Here is a 22359-nt window from a genome sequence, read left to right as displayed (position 1 = left end):
AAAGAGATTTTTTTATAGGCTAAATAAGAATCATGTTTTTGAAAAGTAAAAGACTTTTAAAAGTTAAATCTTTTTGGCTGTATGAAGATTAAGGCTAGCAAAATCAGATTCTTGGGATTCTTAAAAGTTAAATTCATTCTAAAAGTTCATTCATTCATTCATTCAAAAGGTTAAGTTAGAGTTTATTATGCTATCTTCTATTTATTGAGCATATACCATGTGCCATACAATATGTTTGGTATTTTTACACATATTATTTATGTATTTTTCACAACCACTCTGAAAGGTATGGGTATAATTTTCCTATTTATGTTGAGAAAACTAAAATCTAAGTTCAGTAGCTTGCTCAAGGTCACACAGCTAGTAAATGGCAGAGCTGGAATTTGAATCTGTGCCTGACTCCAGAGCCTGTGTCCTTTTTATAAACCACGTGACGTTCTTTTCCTTTGCATGCTGCTAAAGAAAATAGTGTCTCAGAGAAGGCAAATGATAATAAATTATTTGCCTTATGGGAAATAAATAATAGAATTGCTTTATTTGGTTTCACCTAAGGTATCACAAATGCCATAACTTAGATATTCTATTAAAGCTTTTTTCCATTGTTCTTAAGTTTTAATTTTAAAGTGAATGGGGAAAATGTATACCCAAAGACTCAGAAAATTGAAATGATGAGTGGAAGCCTTCTACAACATTTTACTCAGCCCAGACCATGCATGTGTGGGTTTGCTAATGCCGCAAATTCTGTCTGACTTTGTATTTTCCATCTGGGAGTTCCAGTGTGCTTCTTGAATTGGCTCATTTACCTTCATCATATCCCTGTAGTGTAGGTGGGGGGAAAGTACTATAAGTCAATTCTACTCCACCCTAACTCTCAAAGTGAAATTTCATTCAAAAAAAAAAAAATAGAGTAGTTAGTTACTAGAATTTTGTTATATAGCTGACTGCTTTTCCCTCTAGGTAACCTTCCTCCTTGGAGAAAAATTCTATACGAGCCTCCTACCTTTCTTTTTAAAGGTGCCCTACTAATCTTTGAAGCATTTCATTGAAGCTGGTGCTATCTAAAATAGAGCAAAACAACAGGAGTTTCTCAGGGCTAACTCTGGCCTGCAAAAAGTTTCTGAGGCAGATTGCTATCTGGTAGAACCTTTTACTTGGGAAAAAAATTTGGAGGAAGAGTCTGGAGTTAGAGGGTTTTCAGGCTGCTTGGAAGAGGGTGGATCATTAGGTAGTTCTGCACGAAATTGCAGTGGCATAGAGCTCCTCAGAAGTCTGTCCCATGTAGTAGTTTAGCTACAAATAGATAGCACCTTTGCAGAATCACAGAACGCGGGGCCCCTGTTTTAGCTAGGGTGCTAAAGTATGCTGAAGGCGTACTTAGATTTTCATTTATTCTGTTCAGTTTACTAAGGTCTTGTGCCTGGTGCTCTGCTAAATACCAGGAAACTTCAGTTTCCCTAATCCCACTAGTTACACCTAGTAGGCTCATTAGGCAATTATTTTAAGTATTTGAGTTCCCACTATGTGCTTAGACACTGATGTAGCCTGATCTCAGAACTAACCACCATCCACACTTCAGAAATTCCACCCAGTGGCCCAACCACCTGTGCAAGACAGCCCTACCTTTTGTGTGAACCTTTGAAAAATGATGTGTTAACAACTTCATTCTCCTTTTGTTTTCCTTATCTGTGAAATTGAGCTCTGATACCTTCTGCTTGCTTCAGATATATTGTAATGGTGAATTTGGTTGGTTCTTTCTTGTTGTCCGACTTTGAATTCAGAGCAGTGTGCTATTAACTGACGTGGTTGATTATTGCTAATGATTTTGTGTTTAAGTGTTAGTGCTTCTCATTTCTGAAGACCGCCTTACTGATTATGAAATTGCAAACTCTAACCAGGAACCAAGAAATACTAGTAGCTGATAAAATGCCTAATATTCACTTACCTAGATAAGCATATGTTCTTAGAAATATTGTAGTTCAGACTTATTTAAAATTTAATGCATGTTCTTTAAATGTTAGTTGTTATTAAAGTGTTACTTATGTTTTGCAGCTCTGACTTGGCATTCGATCTGGAAGGATATGTTTTTATTCTGATAAATGATGTCCTGACAGCAGCAAATGGTGCCTACGTAAAACAAAAATTAGATTCAAAAGTAAGTAGCAGTCTCACGCTTCTTTAAGAGATGTTTACTGATGTTGGGATTGGTCATGTCAATTCATCAGGGGATAAAGGGGGGAATAAGGAAAAATACTTATGAAAGATGGGAAATGCCTGTACCTTGGTGCTCACGTAGGAAACTTTATTTTATAATTAGCAATTAGATTTTACTGTTGGCTTTTCTGGAAGGGACTGGGTGAATATTGACTTTGAGAGGGATAGTGATGTAAGTAAGGGGTGTTCATTAGAGAAAAGTGTCATAAACGTTCATGGCTGTGTTCTAGAGGACTTGGTGAGGGACCTGGACAAGAAAGAAGTATCTGGTAGCTCTTGAGCAGATTTCAGAAGTGAGTTGGAAGTGGCTGCAGAACAAGAATGGACTTTGCATATTTGTCCTACAAATATAGTAGTCCCTCAATATCCGTGGGGGATTGGTTCTAGGAACCCCCGAGATTAACAAAATCCTCGGATGCTCAAGTGCCTTATATAAATGGAGCAGTATTTACATGTAACCTATGCACATCCTCCCATATACTTTAAGTCATTTCTAGATTACTTATAACACCTAATACAATATAAATGCTATGTAAATAGTTGTAAGTACAGTGTAAATGCTGTGTAAACAGTTGCCTGCGTGGCAAATTCAAGATTTGCTTTTTGGAACTTTCTGGAATTTTAATTTTTTTTTCCAAATATTTTCCATCCACTGTTGGTTGAATCCTCAGATGCAGAACCCATGGATATGGAGGGCCAACTGTAATGGGAAACGTAGGCAGTATTAGAATCTCTCTCTTTCAGGGGCAATACCAAGTTTCCTGGCCTAGATCTCACACACCTGAACTTCATATACCTCGTTCTTTTCCTTCAACTGCAGCCTGCACATGAAGGCTTTAAAGATATTTTTATTTGTCTAATATATACGTTGAATATAAACACACCAAATTTTATTTTGAGGTCAAGCCAGGCCATCAGAAAGCTGAGCACTCAAGCCATATTACTTGTACTACATTGTGGTATAGGATTGCATTATTGTAAGGAGAAGCTACATGGAACTCAGCTTTATATATCATAGGGTTATTATTGAAGGAGTTGTCCTTTCTATTATAATGGATCCTATATGAAGACCCACATGAGATTGTTATTATAGATACCATCATAGTTTTTCCTAAGCAGCTGGTGTATTTTTATCTCATATTTAAGTCTTACAACTTGACCATAGGTTTATCTTATTTTCCTACCCCTGTGTTCTCATCAGTCAGATGACCATATCCGCTTAGTTTTTAGTTGGCTCTATTATATGTATAGTATTTCTGAAACTACTTCAGGTCCTTTTTTGGGGTTCAGATCATAAATACAAATGCCCTACCTGCTTGATAGTAGTATTAGTATGGAGTTTGTATCATCTTGGCGGGTGGCTTTGCCTTCTTCAGAAAGAACCGTAGAATATATGGTCATCCCAGTAGTTTTCATTATTTTGAATAATCTAGAATGTTTATTTTGAATAACCTGGAAGAACTAGGGGCAGTATAGATCTAGTTCCAGCAAATTTTCTTTGAATATACCCTTTATGTCTTCTCCGTTTATTTGCCTTGATGACTCTGTATGATGATTGCATTTTAATGGAAGCTACTATTAAAAAACTTAATCTTTGTGCAATAGCTAGAGAAAAGGGAACAGTTAGAGATTTAGTTTTACTCTGGTTTTTTGCTGCTTTGGAAATATGTAGTAATAATAACATTTCATTTCTCCAGTAGCCTCAGCTGTCTAAAACAGTACTGTCGAGTACAGTTCTATGATGATGGAAATCTGTTATCTCTGCTGACCATTAATGGTAGCCACTAGCCACATGTAGCTGTTGAACACTTGATAAGTGACGGCACAACTGAACTGGTAGTTTAATGTAATTATAATTAAATTGAAATAGCTGCATTTGGCCAGTGGTTACTATATTGGATAGCACAATCTAGAATACATCCTAGAACCTAGAAAAAAAGCAAAGAGGGTTTCTGAGTATTTTATTCCCAGGGGAGCCTTTTAGTTTCTCACTCAGAAATGACTTATGGCTTACTTATATTAGAACTTTGAAGCATATTGATCTGCTTTTCACAGTTCATGGATTAGGAACAACAATCCTATCTGGAGGCAGAGGCTTATCAGCAATATAGAAGCTCAGCTAATAACAAGAGAAACAGGAAAACTGTGAAAGTCAGATGGAACTACTCAAAGATGGACAACACCATATAAAAACACAATGCAATAATGCATGCTAATGATGATGCCCTAAATTAAATTGTAGTCAGTGTGCTCTGTTTAAGAAAACGGGAAAAGATATTTAAAACAGTTTTAACAAGTGAAAAGAAAAACAACAGTTTGGCATTTGTCAGCTGTCTGGATGGTGTGTGTGTGTGTGTGTGTGTGTGTGTGTAGGCATCCTCTACTTCCTGGATAACACTCATGTCTCTTGCTGTTGGAGCACCTGATGTTAAAGGTTGTTTTGTCCTACTGTGGCTTTTTTCTTGCTGCCTTAGAAATCAGGCACACCTTTTCATTGATGCTGTGGTGGCCATAAGCAATCAGTTATTTGGTTTATCCAGCAGGCAGTAGGGCCACAATGAGATGCTTTTTAATCAGGAGTTTTATTACCTATCATTTCAGAACTGCTTATAATCATGGTCCTTTGAGCATGAATCACATGACATAAAGACTTAGTGCTGCATTTCAGACCTGAATGCAGCTACTGAATTTAAAACATTTTTAACTCAAAAGAAATCACACAAATAACATGTATTTATAATAGTATTAGTAGAAAACATAGATAAGCAAGAGGAAGAAAATATAAATCTTTCTTAATTCCACCATTGAGTGAGAAGCACTGTTTTGGTAGATACCCTTTTGTAAGAATGTGTGTTTGTGTGTATGTGTGTATGTGTGCATGTACACACTTAACTATGAGAAAAACTTAAAAGAGTGATGATATATAATGTTTTCTAACCTGTATTTTTTATTTAGTACTGTTTCATGAACACTTTCCTCATCAATCAGTATTAAACATATTTAGTGGCTGCATAATATTTCATTGTATGGTTGTATCGTAGTCTAATCAACTAGTTTTCTGTTGTTGGCTATTTGTTTCCAGTTTTTCAAAGCTGCTTTTGATATAGCACAGGGAACTCTGCTCAGTATTCTGTAATAACCTAAATAGATACATAAAAAAGAATAGATACATATATATGTATAACTGAATCACTTTGCTGTACACCTGAAACTAACACAACATTGTTAACTCTACTCCAATATAAAATAAAAATTAAAAAAAAAAAGCTGCTTTTGAGAAGGTAGTTTGACTTTTCATATCACTTGGTGATCTTTCAGTCACAGAAGTTAGGCAGATATTATGCCCCTGTCCTTGCTATTCCTTTACCCCCCCTTTACCCTCCAAACTCAGGCCTACTTTTTTAGGTGACTGCTTCCTGCTGAATGTCCCAGAATTCTGTGAATCAAAGGTGGACCCACAGTTCTCATAGACTCCCTGTGTTTGAAGATGTGTGTGGTCTTTTGTTGCTCCCCAGTAGCTGAGGGCACAACTAGTCATACCATATTTTGGGAATTGTAGGGTAATCTTTTTTTTTTTTTAATGTTTATTTTATTTATTTATTTTTGGCTGTGTCGGGTCTTAGTTGTGGCATGCCGGATCTTTTGTTGTGGCGCTCGGGCTCTTTGTTGCGGTGCGCGGGCTTCTCTCTAGTTGTGGCGTGTGGTCTCCAGAGCACACAGTCTCAGTAGTCGCGATGCATCGGCTCTCTAATTGTGGTGTGCAGGCTCCAGAGCATGTGGGCTCTGTAGTTGCAGCACATGAGCTCTCTAGTTGTGGCGCACAGGCTCAGTAGTTGCGGTGTGAGGGCTTAGCTGCCCCACGGCATGTGGGATCCCAGTTCCCCGACCGGGGATCGAACCCGCCTCCCCTGCATTGGAAGGTGGATTCTTAACCACTGGACCACCAGGGAAGTCCCTGTAGGGTAATCTTAATTTTCTTTCTTTTTTTTTTCTTTCTTTCTTTTCTTTTCTTTTTTTTCCTTTTTCTTTTTTTTCTTCTTAATCTTCATTGTACTTCCCATATACATTTTGAGAAATACTTCACTGGGAAGTCATGTCTGTCTGTGTTGGTCTAGGTGTGAGTCTTTGTGTCTGTTAAATTGCACTCTGTTATAGTTCTGAAAAGCCCAAGACTAACTTGGTGACTTTTATTCTGGTCTGGAAAGGGAAGGGCTCCAAGGACGTGTTTCTATAGGGAGGTATGTTTGTGTTCAAAATAACCTCTTTTCTCCTTTCTGTTTTGAGGCAACCAGTTGATGTCATTTTTATTTCTCTGATCTTAAGCACTCAAGGAATTTATTTCAAATAAACTTGAAATCTTGCAAGTTTGCATTTTTTTTTGAAAGCTTAGGTTATTTCTTAATGTTTGCAAGACTTCTGACTTGACTAATTTGCTGTGTATGTTGTGGGGGAGGGGTGCGTGTTCGTAATGGGGGGTGGCACTCTGTACAGGGTTGTCTCTCTCTGTCTACCGGAACCGAATGAAACACCTAATTTTTTACTCTCCTAGGAGCTGGGAAAATATGGTCTGCTCTATTACAATGCACTGTTCATGATTCTGCCCACCCTAGCCATTGCATATTTTACGGGAGATGCGCAAAAGGTAGGACTTTCTAATTATGGCTTCATGGCTTATGTTTTTGAATTTTATTTTTATCTGTATGACCAAGAGATAAACAGTTGGGTTGTTAAAAAGTAATGTTCTTAGTAAGTGACCAAAGACTGAGAATTTACTTTTTAGCTTGCTAATGTCATGCTAACCTTTTTGGATAGTACTAAAATAGCTTAAAATAGCTCTGGCTGTCGACATAAAAATAGTGCATGCCAACTAGTGTCCTTCTCTTACGTGCCAGAAGGATGGAGGAAGGGAATTTTTACATTTCTACTAAACTACAAAATAGGAATAGTAGCAAACTATCCTTGAGAAACAAAAAATCCAGAGTAGTAGAATTCTTCAAACCTAACAAAACGCTTGGTATCTCTAGAAGCTCTCAGTTTTGGTGTACAATTGTCATCCTGGCTTAAATCCCAAGCTGTTTTTTTCCCCTCAGGAGATATTTAGCCGTGTGGTGACTTAACCATATAAATAGCAACGAATATAATAGTTTACTCATTTTCTGCAAATGTTTACCTAAATAAATCCAGAATAAAGTAGCAAACTAAATCCAGACAAGAATTTTTTTCTGAAACACATATTCATAGGATAAAAATTGGTAACATTTTGTTAGAATTCACAGAATTTTGCAAACTTAATGGAAATCTAGAATTCTTCCAAGGATTTCGGTACCAAGATTCCTCCTAATGATTCCCCTGGCTAGTAGTTTCTTCAGAATAAATGTATTGATTATTTATTATAATGACAGCGACAAGTTCCACAAATCAGTGGGGACCAAAATAAAGAAGAGGTTTTTAGAAGTAGTTAGACTGTTAAAAATTGTTCTTGAATCAGAGGTAGGAGAAGACTGACTGCTTATAAAGCTGTTTTGTTTTTTTCATCAAGAACTCTTTCTTTTAAAACTGGCAAAGAACATATGTAAATGTTTTAATGAACTGTGACCTGGCTATCAGCAGGCCTAGAAATGACTCCAAAGCAGGAAACTACTGTAGAGCTGTTGCTCTAAAAATAAAGGTGTTGAATGAGTTTTTTGTGGCTGTGAAAAAAGTGGGAAGAGAAACTAACATTTATTGAGTCCCTATTATGTGCTAGTCACTTTATATATACAATGTAATATAGTCCCCATAACAGCTGTAGGAAGTTTGAATTAACCCTATTTTACCAAGGTGGAAATAGAGGTTCAGAGAGACTGAATAACTTGCCCAACATCAGACTGTCAGCAGGTAGTAGAGTCAGGATTTAAACCCAAGCCTGACTGCAGAGGCCATGGTCTTTTCAGTGTTCTGCCTCCTCTAGCTGACTCTGGCAGAAGCACCCTTCATTCTTTAGCTTTGGGGTAAGACTGTAATGTAAAATAACCAGGTACCCCATGGCAGCACAGATGATTCCAAATCTTGAGGCCAATCTGTACATGAGAAAGTTGGAAGAATTAATGTGATTAGGTATTCTACAGACTCGGCAAAAATGGAATTTTCATTAATTTGAAACTTTGACTAGTAGCTTGTAGCTACTTGAAAACATTGACTGAAGGAGATATTTCTTCATTCCAGAGTGATGATCATTTAACTAGACGTTATCTGCCAGGTTGTAGCAAAATTCATGCGTATTTTGAAGTTCACTAACACACTTTCAATTTTAAATGCTTTGATATAATTACAGGTGTTTACCCATAGTGGAAAAAATGACTTTGCCACCTATATTGGGATGAGATTTAGATTTTACTCTTTTATTCTTCTTTTCTTCTTTTTTTAAGCAGAGTAGTGGAATTTGAGTAATCTTTTTGTTTTTTCCAATGAAAATGCCAAGCAAAGGTCAAGAAAGGTTTATTTTGAAAGAACAATGTTTTTTAAGAATGACTGAATTTATGTAAATGCTTTCAAGTTGGGATGATAAACTAATTATGGAGGCTAAACTCATTGCTTTGTGATCAACCCCATCAGTGTTTTGGGTTTTACATAAATGTTTGTTCATCCTTATTCTTATTATTAATTAATATGATTCTTATAAAATATTTATTGGGGTACAGATGGACCTACTGGCTGGCAGGCTTACAATCTCATGCTCTTTTTCTTAACATTCTCTCCTTGACATACTCTCCCTCTAACATTCTCGAATAGTTATTAAGTGCTATCGTGTGTCTCACAGTGCTAGGCTCAGGTGATAAGAAAGAAGGATGAATTAGGTGGTATTCTTGCCTTTGAGGACCATTTAGTTGTCTTGGGGAGCAGACCTGTCAACATCAGAGTTGTAATTGTTACTGGTTCTGTGGGAGAGGTGTTGGGGTCATTGTGGGTTGGAAAATGGAAGTGGGTCAATTCCATCTCCTTGTTGGAGAGGGAATGCCTATCTCATGGAGCTTTGCCTACAGAATGAAAATACAAATGATATGAATAATCAGTATTGTTTGGCAGGTTATGAATTAAATTTGGAACTTAGGAACTCCAAGAATTCTGAGTTTGATTCTGTTCCTAAATTCCTTTCTTCCTAAATTCCTTGTGTGCTTACTACAATTTCATTTTAAGTTCATTTCAGATTCAGTCAGTTCAGTATTACTGAGCATCTTCCTTGTGGTAAGAAAACCCTGTGCTAAGTTCTTTGGGGAACATATGAGAAATACAACATAGTCCTTGCCACACAAAGACATTTGGCATGCTACAGAGATGGTGTAAGATCCAGCACCAAAGTGCATGCCCGTCAGTCAGTACTGTAAGTATTCAGGTTAGGAAGAAACTGGTGTGGGTTAAATATCAAGCTTGGATTTTTAGAGGAGATAGGGCTTGGTTTTCTTATCCACCAACTGCAACAAGTAATGCTAACCTGTTCTGGGGGTTGTTGTTAGAGATACAACTTACAGAAGTGGTTGAATGGTTTGCTTTTATTAATCAGCACAGAAGCAGTGGGTGGAAGCCATAGATGCCCTGACGCATCCTAGAGGCTCATAGTATCCTATGAGAGGTTGCAGTTGATTTCTTCCACTGGAAGGTTCAGTTTCATAGTAGTCAGTGGGTTGTTTGTCTGAAGTTCTGGCAAAAAGGGTTCACATTACAGAGTGGAATATGTGGCAGGATTTCAGGTAAGTGTTTTCTAGTAAGTCAGGTTCATAGTCAGTGTGTCTTTTAGGCTTGGGTTTTCCCTTCAAAATATGTGTACATATAAGTGGGCAAACATTCATATATGTGCATGTATTTTTTTTAAAGAATGGACACTTTTGGCGTGACAGTTTATCTTTTTTTTTAAATTTTTTTTAATTTAATTTTATTTTATTTTATTTATTTATTTACTTATGGCTGTATTGGGTCTTCGTTTCTGTGCGAGGGCTTTCTCCAGTTGTGGCAAGTGGGGGCCACTCTTCATCGCAGTGCGCGGGCCTCTCACTATCACGGCCTCTCCTGTTGCGGAGCACAGGCTCCAGGTGCGCAGGCTCAGCAATTGTGGCTCACGGGCCCAGCTGCTCCACGGCATGTGGGATCTTCCGGGACCAGGGCTCGAACCCGTGTCCCCTGCATTGGCAGGCGGATTCTCAACCACTGCGCCACCAGGGAAGCCCTTTAATTTTTATTTATTTATTTATTTGGTTGTGTTGGGTCTTAGTTGCAGCAGGCGGGCTCCTTAGTTGTGGCATGTAAACTCTTAGTTGCAGCATGCATGTGAGATCTAGTTCCCGGACCAGGGATTGAACCCGGGTCCCCTGCATCGGTAGCGCAGAGTCTTAACCACTGTGTGCCACCAGGGAAGTCCCAACAGTTTATCTTTAAATAAAGCTGTTCCCGTGTTAACAATTTCAGTCTACTTCTGACCTTCAAGTAATACTTCACCTATAGGGTATGATGCCTTGTACAATGCCTGATAAGATGCTTCCACATTAATCATTTTCCCTAATCCTCATTGTGTACCTGTGTGGTAGGTTGTTATCTGATATATAGAGGTTAAGGACATGCTTGAGGTTACACGGTGGCTGAGTTCAGCACTAGAACCAGTCTTTCTTTTTTTTTGGCCGCATCCTGTGGCTTGTGGGATCTTAGTTCCCTGACCAGGGATCGAACCTGTGCCCTCGACAGTGAAAGCACAGAGTCCTAACCACTGGACTGCCAGGGAATTCCCTAAAACCAGTCTCTCTGACTCCAGGGAGATCTCTTGCTATTTGCCTGACCACATCTATCTCCCAAAGCCACTTGCTGCGTCCCTGACTTGTTTTTTTCCCCCGTTCAGGACTTCCATGCATACAGAACAAGCTACTGAATGGGAGAAATACCTCAGATTAGTATTAGAAGTGGAGTCCCTGAAGCTTGGCTTTGTTGTTACTTAATTGTTTACAAATAATTATTTCATTCAGTGAATATTTATTGAGTGCTTATTACGTGTCAGGTGCTGTTCTAAGTTAAAAAAAAAAAAAAGACATGTCTTTGCTTCAAAGGAGCTTGCATTCCAATGGGGTAAGATAGACTAAGCATAAATTGTGTAATAAGAGCTATGAAGAGAGATAAAGCGAGGAGAAGAGTGATTGGGGAAGTGCTATTTTGGATAAGATGATTAGGGAAAGCATCTTTATAAGCTTCGTTTGAGCAGACACTGAACTGAATGGACTGAGAGACCAGTTTGTGTGGCTCTTTGGAAGGAGTAGTCTAGGCCGAGGGAAGAGCAGGTTCTAAGGACTGAGGCAGGAGCTTGTTCACAAGGAGCATTTTCTGGAGTGGCAAATATCAGGAGAAGTCAGAGTGGGCCTTGGAAGATGTGGAGGCAGAGAAACAAAAGGTACGTTCCAGGTGGAATTAATAGCGTGGGCACAGGCCCAGCCACAAGGACCAGACTCTTCCACGTGGTTAGAAGGTAGAAGTCAACGACTTTGGAGCCCTTAGAGGATTCCTTGGAGAGCGTGTGGTTCCAGACCCTTATTTCACAGATGAGGGAACTGGGCCCAAAGAGGGCTCAGGGCTAGAGCCCAGATTTTCTGACTCTACGACTAGTGTCTCCTTCTTCCTGCCACACCACACCCCGCTTCCTTCCAAGTTGGGACTAGTGCCAGACACAGGAATTTGCAAGTTACTCTGCAGAAAGTGATACGTCCCTAAAAGTTTGTGACATAAGTGGTACAGTGGAGAGGACTTGGGGCCAGAATGCAAAAGACCAGCAAACTCCAGTTCTGTTTGTGACCACTGTCTGACTTTGAATGAGTCCCTTCTGCTGTCCAGGCCCACTTTGTCATGTGGTAACCGAGTACGCTGGGTCCACTGAGTTGGTTGTTTCTCTAGGTAGGGCGTGTTTCGGGGCTGAGACAGTGTTTCTGAGGAGTAGGAGGCACGCCAGTGTGGAGACTGAGCTGCTGTTCTGACAGCTGGCATGAGCCCAGCTGCTCCCTGCCTCCTGATAACCTACGCTGATAAACTGCTCTCATCTGCTGGACTCTTGGCCTTCCTGACCGAGAGCTTTTTTGATTGTAAGCTCTCTGTGTATTGAATGAAAAGATCTCCAAGATAAATTGTTGAATGAAGAAGCACAGTGTAAAACAGTGCATATGGTTTACTAACTTCTGAGTAAAATAAAAAGGGAAAAATAAGAATATATATATATACATTCATTTAATTTACTTACTATTTAAGTAAAGAAACTGTGGAAGAATATGCATGAAACTAATAACGTAACCACCAATTTGTGTGTGTGTGAGAGAGAGAGAGAACAGGGTAAGTGTAGAATAGAAGTGGGAGGGAGACTTTTCATTATTTGTCTTATATTTTTTTGATTGTAGAACAATATAAATGTATTTAAAATTACATTTTATGAAAGGAAAATAAAAGATAAAGTTTTTTTTTATGAATAATGACTATCCTGTGATGAATTATGAATTTTAAAATAACTGAGGGAGGTGGGACAAATAAATTTGTTCTCATTGTTCAGAGTTGCAGACTCTTGACCCAGGATTCAAACTGAAGCAAAATCAGATCCAAATTATTTTTCTCAAAATCCCACTGTTAACCTTAGTAGGGAGAGGAGGGAAAACTTCCCTCTGTTAGGGCAGGAATCCAATAAGAGGGCTCTGAAAGGTCAGCTCCCCAGGGAAGCAGGAGTTACATAGAGCAGTTGATGAGCTGGCACAGCCTTTAAGCAAGAATGAAGGCCAAGGAAGAAAAAACTAAATTACCATAAAAATTGAAAGGCAAGATGCAATTGAACAACTCATCCCAGTGAGCACTAATAAGGTCCTTGGCAAAGCATTCTGAGAAGCCAAATGTGTGCGTGTAATTTTTCAAAAAGTTTAAGTTCTCAACGTCCCAGGTTTACCAGAAACAAAGGAACCAGTATATCCAGCATTTAGTTTTTTTAGACACATGTCTTCTAACTTTAAAACATTCTCCTTTTAAAAACAACTATGGGACTTCCCTGGTGGTGCAGTGGTTAAGAATCTGCCTGCTAATGCAGGGGACATGGGTTTGATCCCTGGTCCGGGGAGATCCCACATGCTGTGGAGCAACTAAGCCCGTGTGCCACAACTACTGAGACCACAAGCCACAACTACTGAAGCCTGCATGCCCTAGAGCCCACAAGCTGCAAATACTGAGCCCACGCACTCTAGGGTCCCTGTGCCACAACTACTGAGCCTGCATGCTGCAACTACTGAAGCCCACGTGCCTAGAGCCCGTGCTCTGCAACAAGAGAAGCCACCGCAATGAGAAGCCTGCGCACCTCAACGAAAAGTAGCCGCAACTAGAGAAAGCCCGCGTGCAGCAACGAAGACCCAACACAGCCAAAAAAAAAAAAAAAAAAACTGTTTATCATGCAAAAGCCACATTACTATTAACCAAAGATATCTAGTTAACGTAGATAAAGGCAGAACAAGCATCAGTTGACTAATGACTTTCCAAAGGACAGACTGTGTTTAAACTTGTTAGTCGCTGCCTCCAAAAGGGAATGTCTGTAGCACAAAGCCAGTGATTCAGAGTCTCAGGAATTGGAGTCTGGCTTTCTGACAGCACGCCCTGCTAGGTGTTCTCACGTAGGGATGGGAGAACAGACCCCTTGCTGTAGCTCTCACAAGGCCAGCACTGTAAGCACTGGTACACTGTATAATGTCTTCATTATATCACTGGTTAAATTACATGGCTCAGATGAGTTTTACGGGAAAAGTTCCTGCACAGATCATCTCCCGGGAGGTGTAGCATTACTAAGCATTACTACTAAATAATGAAGAATTTTTAGGCTGTTGCTTTAGCCTGTCTAGCGTTATTAATCTTTTCTGGGTCCCTTTGTGGATCATTACAGACTGATTCTTAAACCCTGAAGTATTCTTTCCACATAGAGACAGGACCTTCCGGCTTTCTGGGCCTTGGTATTCTCAAATGTAATATAAGTGGGTTGGATCAGTTATTTTTTATTTATGAATGACTAGATCTTTCTCTTCGCCTGTATATTGTTTGACAAAGTAATGTTTTTAGCCATTCTTGCCTTTGAGGATATGCTTTTTTCAAATAAGAGTAAGTGACCCCATTGACACTAGTACTGGAGTGTGTAGTTTTGACATGGTATGTAGGTTTTAACATAGGCAGCAGAACCTAGCAAGAAGGGGTATTGAAGATATGTGGGTTCCTATTCCTTTTCTGAACTAGGAGCAGGAGGCAGGCAGATGGTTACAGTAGTGCAGAAGATGGGGTGCTAACTAGGACCACTGGTTGCATGAACTTGTCTAACTTTTCCAAGGTCGGGGGGAACCATGCAGATCATTTACACCACGGACATTGTCTTCTGCCTTAGCAAGTTTCCTGGCAGTTTACTTTCTAGGCTAAGGATTCACTTTTTTTCTCGAGTTTTTTGGGGAATGAATTTTCAAAATAGAATTCATTAACCTTTTTTTTTCTTTTAACCATGAAGTCCAAAGACTAAGTGGTTTGTTTATTTTTAGTCTTTATAGTAAGCAGGGAGGTATCCAGACACATAAGAAAATGTCTCAATGATGCTTTGGATTTTATTTCAAATCTCAAGTAAATTGGCAACTCTGCTTAACAAATTTTCCTGGGAGTGAGAACGGTTGCATCTAAGACTCAGGTACATGTTGAAATTATTCCCTGCTTTTCACTAGATTAGGGTGGTGATTTGGTGCTAATATTGCATTGTAGACATTGCCAAGTTGTCCCAGCACTTTCTTGCTAAGCCTGCACATAGCCTCAGACTTTTCACCAAGATACTGGTCCAGATAGGCAGATCCATCGATTAGAGCTAGTTGATTAGACAAAATCTGATTGTATTCCTACACTAGATTTTCTTTTCTTTTCTTTTCTTTTTCTTTTTTTCTTTTTAAACTGAAGTGTAATTGACTTACAATATTACATTAGTTTCAGGTGTACCTTCACTAGATTTTATTCATTATGTTATTGATTACTGCCTAATCTTACTCAGTCTCCCTCTCTTTCTTTATTTCCTTAACCTAAGCAACTAAAGAACACATTTTTTTCATTAAAGTTTTTTTCTAAATATTTTTATTTAACTAAAAGTCTTATTTAAACCAAATGCCTAGTTTTAGGAAATGGTAGGTCCATATGACCTGTTTGCCCATTACTTATGCCACATTCTTTTCATGCCTGTGGTGTGTATTACGTTACACTATCAGCACCTGTAGAACCAGAGACTTCATTCAAAACAGAAGGAAAGCCTTAGAAAGCACGTTTGTATGTTCAGTCTGTAACCACAGCCCGCGCTCAGCCAGCACTGAACATTGCCGGCCTTGTGTCAGAGAGCCCATCTAGTTCTGTGCCACACAGAATGACCAAGCAGCTCATTTTCTTCCCAATGGCTCTTTATCAGTTTTCTCTAGAGGCAGAAGTTTTGTTTTGTTTAAAAATTGAATAACAAAGTACATTCTCACTGTGCCTTCTTTATTTCCTATCTTAGGGAGAAGAAAAATTCGCTTGTAAATCTATCACTGAGAGATAACAGTGATAGCAGTTTAAGTGAATAATCTCCCTGAATGTAAATTATGTATACATTTAAAGAGTCTGTATTTTATTCTCTCAATTGATTCTCACAAGAGACAGATGGAGTAGTTTTCTATATTTGTAATATAGGTAGAGGTTTAGAAAGGTTAAATGACTTTATGATGGCCTCACAGAAGATTAATGGCAGAGATAGAGTTAGAACTTTCGCTTTTTGACTCAGTAACCATGTGGAACCATCTAGGAGAAAATTCAGAATATATTGCCGTGTCTTTCGTTTTCCCCAGTAGTCCAGATAGCAGGATGAAGGTTATGGAGCTGAACAGGTATTTACTAGCTGAATAATTTTGGTAAAGTTACTTAATATTTCTGAGCCTAGAGCATAATAGCTTAATAAGCAGTAGCTTTTATTGTTTTTATTATGCCATCTTTATGGCATAATAAAAGGGGAGTGGACTCCTTTGTACTGTAGGACTGTTTGGGTCATATTTATCCTGCAGCTATACATTTAAATGTCTGCTGCTTGCCAAAGATCCATTCCTATGGCAAAGCAGGGGAATGCCACAGGCTACCCGTCCCGCTGACTGGCTTTCTCCAGAGACAGGCTGAGTATTTAGGGAAAGAAAAAAATCCCGTGAGAATTTTCTATTTTTGAATTATTTATAAATGGAATTATGTCCTTGAGATTTATTTTAATATTCTATATAGTTATTATGTTCCCAAAGGGGACTGTGCACTAAATATTTGGGGCATTTTTCTGAATAAAATTTGATGCTCCGTGTAGAGAACATTGGGCTTTGAAATATGTTAAGTCTACCGTGGATTAGCTGTGTTACCTGAAGTAAGTCACTCATTGTCTTCTGGGGATAATAAGGCTTGGCCTTTCTATTGTAGGAATCAAATGACAGGTCATGTATGGAAGCACTTTGTAAACTATAATGTGCTCCATAAATATAAGGTGGTATGTTTTTATTGCTGCCGTTTGTCCCTTCACTATCAGCAAACCTGACTAAACCATCTTCAGCATAGTGCTCTGAGGCCTACCATGGGGCCTGGCACATGATCGGAACTTAGTAGATGTCGAATTGTACATTGAAAGCAGTGAAGGACTGTTGAGAAAGGATGAGAAGAGAAAAGAAAGATACAAAAAAAGACCCAAGTGAAACTTTTAGGGATGAAAAATAGAATCAGAATTGAAAAATAAAGCAGAAGGTATCAAACAGATTAGGTACTATACAAGAAAAGTTCAGTGAATTAAACAAATAGTAATAGAAACTATTCAAGATGAAGTTCAGAAAAAAAGACTAGAAAACAAACAGATTATTAGTGACATATAGGATAGTATTAAGGGTCTAACATTTGTGTAAGTATCGTCCTGAAAAAGGGGCGGGGTGGGGGAGAAAAAAAAATATTTGAAGAAATAATGGCTGAATTTTGTCCAAATTTGATGAAAAGTCTAAACCTACACCCACAAGGAACTCAATAAACCTTAAATAGAATAAGCATAAAGGAAACTATACCATAAAGAGGGACATTCCATAATGCTAAAAGGGTTAATATTAGTGGGTATAACAATACTGAGTGTGTATGTACTTGATGAGAGAGCTTCAAAATATATGAAGCAAAAACTGATAGAACAGACCTTTCTGTTCTAAATAGACCAACCTACAATTATAGTAGAGATTTTAACATTCTCCTTACAGTAATTGATAAAACAAACTCAGAGTCATTAAGGATAGAGAAGACTTGAACAGCACCGTCAACCAAGCCGACCTGCTGACGTTTGTAGAGCACTCCGCTCAATAGCAAGAGGATCCACATTTGTTTCAAGTGCACATGGAACAATTCACCAAGATAAACTATATTCTGGGGCATAAAACAAGTGGTCATAGTTTAAAAGAATCAAAACCATACAGAGTATGTTCGCTGATCACAGAATTAAACTAGAAATTAATATGTATTATAAAAGAAGAAAGATTTAAATTCAGTGATCTAAGCCTCTCCCTTGAGAAACTAGAAAAAATAAGAGCAAATTAAACCCAAAGTAAATAGAAGGAAGCAGAAATCAATGAAATAGAAAACAGAAAAGCAGTAGAGAAATCAATGAAATTAAAAGCTGGTTCTTTGAAAAGATCAGTACAATTGCTAAACCATGGCCAAGTGATCAGGACAGAAAGTCAGAATACAAATACAAATACAAATTACCGACATCAGGAATGAGAAAGGGGCATCATTACCTAGCCTGCATATATTAAAAGGACAATAAGGGAATTTTATGAACAATATACCATAAACTCAAAAACTGAGATGAAATGGACAAATTTTTTTTTTTGCACAGACTGTACATTTTATTATGTATGTAATTATGCATGTAATTTTATTATATGCAGAATATAAAATAAATATCTTTAATCTCTTTAAACAAACAAACCAACCAAAAAAGATGGAGTTGAAAGTGTGACAAAGGCAGAAATGACTATAAATTTGGTCAGTTATATTTGAAACAGAACTAAATTTAACTTAGGGAAAGGAAAAACAATAATTGAATTTCTTTTTTTTTTTTTTTTTTAAATCAGTCATCAATTTTATACACATCAGTGTATACATGTCAATCCCAATTGCCCAATTCAGCACACCACCATCCCCAACCCACCGCGGTTTTCCCCCCTTGGTGTCCATACGTTTGTTCTCTACATCTGTGTCTCAACTTCTGCCCTGCAAACCGGTTCATCTGTACCATTTTTCTAGGTTCCACATACATGCGTTAATATACGATATTTGTTTTTCTCTTTCTGACTTACTTCACTCTGTATGACAGTCTCTAGATCCATCCACGTCTCAACAAATGACCCAATTTCGTTCCTTTTTATGGCTGAGTAATACTCCATTGTATATATGTACCACATCTTCTTTATCCATTCGTCTGTTGATGGGCATTTAGGTTGCTTCCATGACCTGGTTATTGTAAATAGTGCTGCAATGAACATTGGGGTGCATGTGTCTTTTTGAATTACGGTTTTCTCTGGGTATATGCCCAGTAGTGGGATTGCTGGATCATATGGTAATTCTATTTTCAGTTTTTTAAGAAACCTCCATATTGTTCTCCATAGTGGCTGTATCAATTTACATTCCCACCAACAGTGCAAGAGGGTTCCCTTCTCTCCACACCCTCTCCAGCATTTGTTGTTTGTAGATTTTCTGATGATGCCCATTCTAACTGGTGTGAGGTGATACCTCATTGTAGTTTTGATTTGCATTTCTCTAATAGTGATGTTGAGCATCTTTTCATGTGCTTCTTGGCCATCTGTATGTCTTCTTTGGAGAAATGTCTATTTAGGTCTTCTGCCCATTTTTGGATTGGGTTGTTTGTTTCGTTAATATTGAGCTGAATGAGCTGTTTATATATTTTGGAGATTAATCCTTTGTCCGTTGATTCGTTTGCAAATATTTTCTCCCATTCTGAGGGTTGTCTTTTGGTCTTGTTTATGGTTTCCTTTGCTTTGCAAAAGCTTTTAAGTTTCATTAGGTCCCATTTGTTTATTTCTGTTTTTATTTCCATTACTCTAGGAGGTGGATCAAAAAAGATCTTGCTGTGATTTATGTCAAAGAGTGTTCTTCCTATGTTTTCCTCTAAGAGTTTTGTAGTGTCCACTCTTACATTTAGGTCTCTAATCCATTTTGAGTTTATTTTTGTGTATGGTGTTAGGGAGTATTCTAATTTCATTCTTTTACATGTAGCTGTCCAGTTTTCCCAGCACCACTTATTGAAGAGACTGTCTTTTCTCCATTATATATCTTTGCCTCCTTTGTCATAGATTAGTTGACCATAGGTGCGTGGGTTTATCTCTGGGCTTTCTATCTTGTTCCATTGATCTATGTTTCTGTTTCTGTGGCAGTACCATATTGTCTTGATTACTGTAGCTTTGTAATACAGTCTGAAGTCAGGGAGTCCGATTCCTCCAGCTCCGTTTTTTTCCCTCAAGACTGCTTTGGCTATTCGGGGTCTTTTGTGTCTCCATATAAATTTTAAGATGATTTGTTCCAGTTCCGTAAAAAATGCCATTGGTAGTCTGATAGGGATTGCATTGAATCTGTAGATTGCTTTGGGTAGTATAATCATTTTCACAATATTGATTCTTCCAATCCAAGAACATGGTATATCTCTCCATCTGTTGGTGTCATCTTTAATTTCTTTCATCAGTGTCTTATAGTTTTCTGCATACAGGTCTTTTGTCTCCCTAGGTAGTTTTATTCCTAGGTATTTTATTCTTTTTGTTGCAATGGTAAATGGGAGTGTTTCCTTGAATTCTCTTTCAGATTTTTCATCATTAGTGTATAGGAATGCAAGAGATTTCTGTAAATTAATTTTGTATCCTGCAACTTTACCAAATTCATTGATTAGCTCTAGTAGTTTTCTGGTGGCATTTTTAGGATTCTCTATGTATATTATCATGTCATCTGCAAACAGTGACAGTTTTACTTCTTTTCCAATTTGTATTCCTTTTATTTCTTTTTCTTCTCTGATTGCCGTGGCTAGGACTTCCAAAACTATGTTGAATAATAGTGGTGAGAGTGGACATCCTTGTCTCATTCCTGATCTTAGAGGAAATGCTTTCAGTTTTTCACCGTTGAGAATGATGTTTGCTGTGGGTTTGTCGTAGATGGCCTTTATTATGTTGAGGTAGGTTCCCTCTGTGCCCACTTTCTGGAGAGTTTTTATCATAAATGGGTGTTGAATTTTGTCAAAAGCTTTTTCTGCATCTATTGAGATGATCATGTGGTTTTTATTCTTCAATTTCTTAATATGGTGTATCACATGGATTGAGTTGCATATATTGAAGAATCCTTGCATCCCTGGGATAAATCCCACTTGATCATGGTGTATGATCCTTTTAATGTGTTATTGGATTCTGTTTGCTAGTATTTTGTTGAGGATTTTTGCATCTATGTTCATCAGTGATATTGGTCTGTAATTTTCTTTTTTTGTATTATCTTTGTCTGATTTTGGTATCAGGGTGATGGTGGTCTCATAGAATGAGTTTGGGAGTGTTCCTTCCTCTGCAAGTTTTTGGAAGAGTTTGAGAAGGATGGGTGTTAGCTCTTCTCTAAATGTTGGATAGAATTCACCTGTGAAGCCATCTGGTCCTGGACTTTTGTTTGTTGGAAGATTTTTAATCACAGTTTCAATTTCATTACTTGTGATTGGTCTGTTCATATTTTCTGTTTCTTCCTGGTTCAGTCTTAGAAGGTTATACCTTTCTAAGAATTTGTCCATTTCTTCCAGGTTGTCCATTTTACTGGCATAGAGTTGCTGGTAGTAGTCTCTTAGGATGCTTTGTATTTCTGCGGTGTCTGTTGTAACTTCTCCTTTTTCATTTCTAATTTTATTGATTTGAGTCCTCTCCCTCTTTTTCTTGATGAGTCTGGCTAATGGTTTATCAATTTTGTTTATCTTCTCAAAGAACCAGCTTTTAGTTTTATAGGTCTTTGCTATTGTTTTCTTTGTTTCTATTTCATTTATTTCTGCTCTGATCTTTATGACTTCTTTCCTTCTGCTAACTTTGGGTTTTGTTTGTTCTTCTTTCTCTAGTTCCTTTAGGTGTAAGGTTAGATTGCTTACTTGAGATTTTTCTTGTTTCTTTAGGTAGGCTTCTATAGCTATAAACTTCCCTCTTAGAACTGCTTTTGCTGCATCCCATAGGTTTTGGATCATCGTGTTTTCATTGTCATTTGTCTCTAGGTATTTTTTGATTTCCTCTTTGATTTCTTCAGTGATCTCTTGGTTATTTAGTAACGTATTGTTTAGCCTCCATGTGTTTGTGCTTTTCACGTTTTTTTCCCTGTAATTCATTTCTAATCTCATAGCGTTGTGGTCAGAAAAGATGCTTCTTATGGTTTCAGTTTTCTTAAATTTACTGAGGCTTGATTTGTGACCCAGGACGTGATCTATCCTGGAGAATGTTCCATGCACACTTGAGAAGAACGTGTAATCTGCTGTTTTTGGATGGAATGTCCTATAAATATCAATTAAATCTATGTGGTCTATTGTGTCATTTAAAGCTTCTGTTTCATTATTTATTTTCATTTTGGATGATCTGTCCATTGGTGTAAGTGAGGTGTTAAAGTCCCCCACTATTATTGTGTTACTGTCGATTTCCTCTTTTATAGCTGTTAGCAGTTGCCTTATGTATTGAGGTGCTCCTGTGTTGGGTGCATATATATTTATAATTGTTGTATCTTCTGCTTGGATTGATCCCTTGATCATTATGTAGTGTCCTTCCTTGTCTCTTGTAACATTCTTTATTTTAAAGTCTATTTTATCTGATATGAGTATAGCTACTCCAGCTTTCTTTTGATTTCCATTTGCATGGAATATCTTTTTCCATCCCCTCACTTTCAGTCTGTATGTGTCCCTAGGTTTGAAGTGGGTCTCTTGTAGACAGCATGTATATGGGTCTTGTTTTTGTATCCATTCAGCAAGCCTGTGTCTTTTGGTTGGAACATTTAATCCATTTACGTTTAAGGTAATTATCGATATGTATGTTCCTGTGACCATTTTCTTAATTGTTTTGGGTT

General features: G+C 37.9%; 1 protein-coding gene across 2 annotated transcripts in view; it reads left to right on the top strand.

Moving 5' to 3' along the window:
• The window catches only part of SLC35D1 (solute carrier family 35 member D1), a 59752-nt gene that overhangs the window by 5033 nt on the left and 32360 nt on the right, over positions 1–22359 (top strand). For both annotated transcript variants that reach the window (XM_057552849.1, XM_057552844.1), the window contains 2 exons: positions 2050–2152; positions 6761–6853. In XM_057552849.1, coding sequence (XP_057408832.1) covers positions 2050–2152; positions 6761–6853 — 196 coding nt within the window. The remainder of the gene's footprint in view (positions 1–2049; positions 2153–6760; positions 6854–22359) is intronic.

This window comes from Balaenoptera acutorostrata, chromosome 1, assembly GCF_949987535.1.
Source record: "Balaenoptera acutorostrata chromosome 1, mBalAcu1.1, whole genome shotgun sequence".
NCBI classification, from domain to species: domain Eukaryota; kingdom Metazoa; phylum Chordata; class Mammalia; order Artiodactyla; family Balaenopteridae; genus Balaenoptera; species Balaenoptera acutorostrata.
The sequence above is the reverse complement of the archived record's forward strand: the minus strand, read 5'-3'. Positions and strand labels throughout refer to the sequence as shown.